The sequence below is a fragment of the Phaethon lepturus genome, unplaced genomic scaffold (genome assembly GCF_000687285.1).
Source record: "Phaethon lepturus isolate BGI_N335 unplaced genomic scaffold, ASM68728v1 scaffold37371, whole genome shotgun sequence".
NCBI lineage: Eukaryota > Metazoa > Chordata > Aves > Phaethontiformes > Phaethontidae > Phaethon > Phaethon lepturus.
In genome coordinates this window covers 1-4,868 of record NW_010516200.1, presented here as the reverse complement: position 1 = coordinate 4,868, position 4,868 = coordinate 1, and the positions used below count along the sequence as shown (strand labels likewise).

The following is a 4,868-nucleotide window of genomic DNA, read 5'->3' as shown; positions in this document are numbered from 1 at the left end:
GCTCTTCTATCCCTGCTGCTTCACTAAACAAAATACAAAACTGCCACATATGATTTTGTTGTGCTAGAGGGAAATGTAGAATCTGAAGAATAAAAAATACTAGGTAAGTATAACCTTGGTTAAATACCTAACTTGAATTCCCAGTGCTCATCCAGCACTCCTGTTCAGTCAGGAGTCTTGAAATAGTAGTCAGTAACAGGTGTTTGGAAAGACACATTTAAAGCTGGCTTTTTCTTTCATGCTACCATGTTTTTTTACAAAATGCTTTCAACTTTCCTTCTGTTAATAGCATGGAGTAAGTAAAAACAAATATATGAAGGAAAAAAATAGAAAAAAGAATTTTTAAAAAAATCAGCATTTGTCTTTCTCCCTAAGACTGCTGTAAGATTAAATTCATGAGACACCTGTTTTAAACTACAAACACATGAACAGTCGTGCTTTTTCAGGACTTACAGATATACACCACTGATGCTTAAGCAGACAATCATACACCTAATTCAAGATTAGTTTTTAAATAATTATTCCCATGTTTTAAGACTACACATGTTGGAATATGCAACGTGCATAAAAGTAATCTGTTGTGTTTTAAGCATTAGCAGAATCAGAACCCAAACTGTCAAACCAACATTGCAAAAGCAAGCAGAACCTGACTAATTTGAAACAGTTCTTCCTTCTAACTACAAATGTTTCCTACCTTAATGTATTTTAAATGCTCTTACTTACTGTCAGGCTTGCTGGCATGATTCGTAGGTGTTGACGTACTGGGTGTATTACTCAGTTTTGATCCAGCCTCTATTTTATAGATTGTCTCATCCTGACAGAAGCCTTTCTCAATGCTGTCAGAAAACCACTGCACAGACACACAGTGCACGTTCCATTTTTTCGCACATTCGTACTTCTGACCTTTCCAATGTAAACAAAACAAAAATCACAAGTTACTAAAAGGCTAATGCTTCAAACAGTTACACAGAAAGATGTCTGGACGTTAAGAAAATTGAAAAATTCAAATAACTGATTTCAGTGTGCAAGTTGTGTTGCACACAACTTTGCTCTTCTGATAAGCTGCTTATTTATTATTTTGCTCTAGATAAATCTATTTATTTAGATATCTCATTGATGGCTAGCTCATGCATACAGTATGACAGGGCACTAAAGCAAAAAAAAAAAAGTTTAAAAAGTCCAAGGATATTTCCCCACAGGGAAAGGAAAGGAAATTGGGGAAAAAAGAAAACCCTTCACATTCTTCTCACAATAAAACTACAATCCTTTCATCTTCCCAAGAGGAAAGAAAAGGAGCTTTCATTTTATCTTAGCGGGGAGTTCAGAAGGTACAAAGAATAGATCAGTTAAAAAACATTACTCCACAATCCAATTTCAATCAGCATATAAATTAAGTCCTATTCAGCTCTCCCAAAAAACTTAAGTTTTTCTTTATTCTTCCATTCCCTCTAGGATTCTCCCTTCTTCTTCCCTTAAATACCATATGGGTCTCTCTCCTTTTCGTCTTTTGTTCTCTTTCTCATGCCTTTTAGACCAAAGTAAGGGTGCCCTGTGTTACTCTCTCCATCTACAGTGATTCCCTAAACAGAAGTAGTAAGAGCATCACTGCAGCAGACACAGACACTTCAAACTCTTATGCTTATGCATATTTACACTACAACTCAAGAAGTGAAAATAATATTTACTCTGTAAGTTCTACCTTTTGGCTCTTGAACTATGAGGTGAGTACATTCATTCATCTTGAGCTGCCCTGTGTATTGCCCACCATGTTCAGCAGTGAGGCGCTGGACTTCTTTCCTGTCTGAACTACTTAAGCCAGTTACGCAAATTGTACAGCCAAGGAACACAGGACAAGCATAGTCTTCCATGTTAACATCAGTGTATCTCATTACGCTAAAGGAATGAAAGAGAGAAAAAAAGACATAAAGTATTTTTTTCTTCCAAGTAAAATCACCCAGAACCAAGTACTCTGTATCACCATAAGAATTACCAGTCCCCAAAACAAAATCAGTTGGCTTGGTTTTTTATACCTTTGCTGAGACTTATCCCACAGTGTCTTAACCCAAGAGGGAAGCAAAATAGGTTTTTTCAGAGAAGCAGCTACCAAGTATTTCTTGCTCCCAACTTCTCCAGCTATAAGATGAGTTACTGACACATTGAGGTCTCTGTACACACGTCCACCCATCATCTGTACATATTTATGAACTTCTTCCTGGGTGGGGGAAAAAAAAAAAGAAAATTATCAAGAAAAAACACACTCACATTCCCCTTAAAAAACAAAATCATGGATTTCGATTGTCCATGGTTTCTCCTGAAAAGGTGTTCAAAAATACAAAATGGGTACAAAAAACCTAAAATATAATTTCCATTTTATTTGCATTATGGTAAGCTGAATATAATATGTACCTTAATTAAAATACTACAATGATACTGTATGAGTAAAATTTTACAGATGGTTGACATCTTAGGTAGTATAAAGAGATATCGGAATAAATAAAAAGTCAACTTCTACGATAAACTATTTAAACCATAACTGACTGGTATTAAATCTTTACCCTGTAGTTTTCAGTAACCAGAAATAGAGCATGTTGTCTGTAGCATTATAGCCGCAGACAAACCAGCAAGATAAGTGAGCTAATGAGTTAATAAAAATCCCTAAAACATACATTTATTCCCAAACTAATACAGCTGAAACTTTGTATGGTTATACATGCATATACTTATGCAATATTTAGATGTACATGAATGGATACACTACTACATACACGTTTATATACTACATACAAGACTCCCTATTTCTCCATACAACTCTCTACATAAACTATACGTAGTCTACAAACTATAGAACGACTATATATATCTAGACATAGGCGCTATTATATAGTTAGTTATATATAGTATGACTGCTGCCTTAGTAATGAGCCACCTGAAGCAAACGTCAACAATAATCAGCTAAACAATCGATTTTGTACAATGCATTACCCTAACATCTTTTTCCAGGCTGGTACAGGATACTGTTACATCGGCCATGGTCATATTGTACACAGGATACTCAGCTCTTGGGACACATCGCTGGGACTGCATGCAGTACAGGACTACCTGTGGTCCAACAATTCTACAACCAAGCTGCAGTAAAATAACAGAAAAAACCCCCAAAGAAAGTTAGCAGAAGGTGCACTGGTATAAGGAAGGTTTTCCTTGTTCCTGAATCCCGAGGAAGGCAGGGCCCTTGGTCTGTCTTCCTCCTCTAGCATCTGCAGGTGAGTTTTGTTTTTACTTTCAGCTGTGGATTTTCAGTACAATCCTTGTAGGTTTTCTGGCCTCAGTAAAAGAAGGAGATGCTACAGCTAATATGCCAGTGAATTCCAGCTAGCCTGTCTTTGTCTGCTGGACAATTCCTTGCAGGTCAAACAAAATCATGTTACTCAGGAGGTAAAGAACTATAAGAGCCAGATTAGCAATTCCAGCAGAATCAGAAGTGATCACACTCTTTATTTTTCCACGTGCTTCAAAGTAATTCTTATGCTTTGCTAGTCATCTTATTTCCTAAATACAGTATGCAGTGAAGTCTTAAAGGCTTTATTGTGCATACTTCATACTGCTATATTCAGTGCAAACAGAGTAAATATACAGAGTGTAAGTATGGACAAGAGTACTTCTAGAAAAGAAAGAATATAGCTAGAAATAAGCTGATGGGCAGCATACCTTTTTGAGATGATTGAAAACAACGCCTCTAAAAGGATCACAAATGTAAAGCGATTTATCATTTTCGTTTATACTGAGTGCTCTTTCTTCTTCAAGGATTTGAAAATGTTCTTCTGACTGAAATTCTTTTATAGACTGCAGGTAAACAGTGTGTACAACAATATATATTTAATTAACAAAAAACCAAACAGCCAATCCTGTGAAAACTACACAGTACACCTACTTGAAACACCTCAGAGCAGGGCAACCATGCAAGAGTTGCTTTGTTCAACCATGCAAAAGAAAGGGCTAAAATACCTCACTGTATGAGGTGTCCCCCTCATTCCACCAAGTTTTCACAATACTCAGACTTCAACGTTCATCGTATAAGCTTTCAGGACCTGATCCTGGCACACAGTGCCTTTAGCTCCCACTAACCTCTCACAGTGGAAAACAACCCACAGTATCTTTCCTAAGTTTGCTCAGTGCTTAGATTAGTGACCACCACCCAGACCTTCCAAGCTACATGTCACTTTACTAAATATCACCAGATTTTGAATTATTTCTTGTTCAAGAAGTAATTTGTTCAAAAAATTTTATTTTAAACACCTGTATTACAGAAATCGCTTTACTTCCAGATGTATACATATAAGCTCCGGCTAAGTCAACCACAGTAATCATCTAATTAGATAATTTAACTAGATAATTCACCAAGCTCACGAAGAAAGGTGATTAAACCTACTTACCTCAAGAGCTTTAAAAAAATACTCCGAGTTCCCAGAAGACTTTATGAATTTCACAAAAAATGGCTCCTTACTATCTTTCATCCTTTAACTGAGAAGCAGAACCCAGTAAGCGCCCCGACATTTTCGGCGTAGCCCGGAATCGCGCAGTGAGGGGGAGCATCGCCCACCTCCGGAGCCGCGGAACCCCTCTCGTCCCTGTCCCTGCTCCCCATTTTTTTTCCCCCCCGCCCAGCCTCGGCGCCGCCTGCTGCCGGAGAGGGGCGGGGGAAGGCGAGGGAGGCCTCTTCCCCACAGGGCCTACTCCCACCCAGCACGCGCCCACCTCACAGCTCTCGCACAACCCACCGACCCCTGCTCCGCAGCTGGTGCTCGGCACTGCCGGTTTAACCACGCACGACACTCCACTGCAGTCCCGGCCCCAAGGCGGGACGAGGGCCC

The 4,868-nt window shown here is 38.7% G+C and overlaps 1 protein-coding gene across 1 annotated transcript in view; it reads right to left on the bottom strand.

Moving 5' to 3' along the window:
* LOC104627661 (DNA topoisomerase 2-binding protein 1-like) overlaps positions 1 to 4,546 on the bottom strand; it is a gene marked incomplete at its 3' end in the record, with an annotated part of 7,804 nt that extends 3,258 nt beyond the window's left edge. Inside the window, exons 1-6 of the mRNA XM_010295991.1 lie at positions 4,431 to 4,546; positions 3,706 to 3,840; positions 2,983 to 3,126; positions 2,031 to 2,212; positions 1,700 to 1,893; positions 724 to 903 (exon numbers count right to left, since the gene is read on the bottom strand). Of these exons, the coding sequence (XP_010294293.1) occupies positions 724 to 903; positions 1,700 to 1,893; positions 2,031 to 2,212; positions 2,983 to 3,126; positions 3,706 to 3,840; positions 4,431 to 4,511 (916 nt within the window). The remainder of the gene's footprint in view (positions 1 to 723; positions 904 to 1,699; positions 1,894 to 2,030; positions 2,213 to 2,982; positions 3,127 to 3,705; positions 3,841 to 4,430) is intronic.
* Between the last annotated feature and the right edge of the window lie 322 nt (positions 4,547 to 4,868).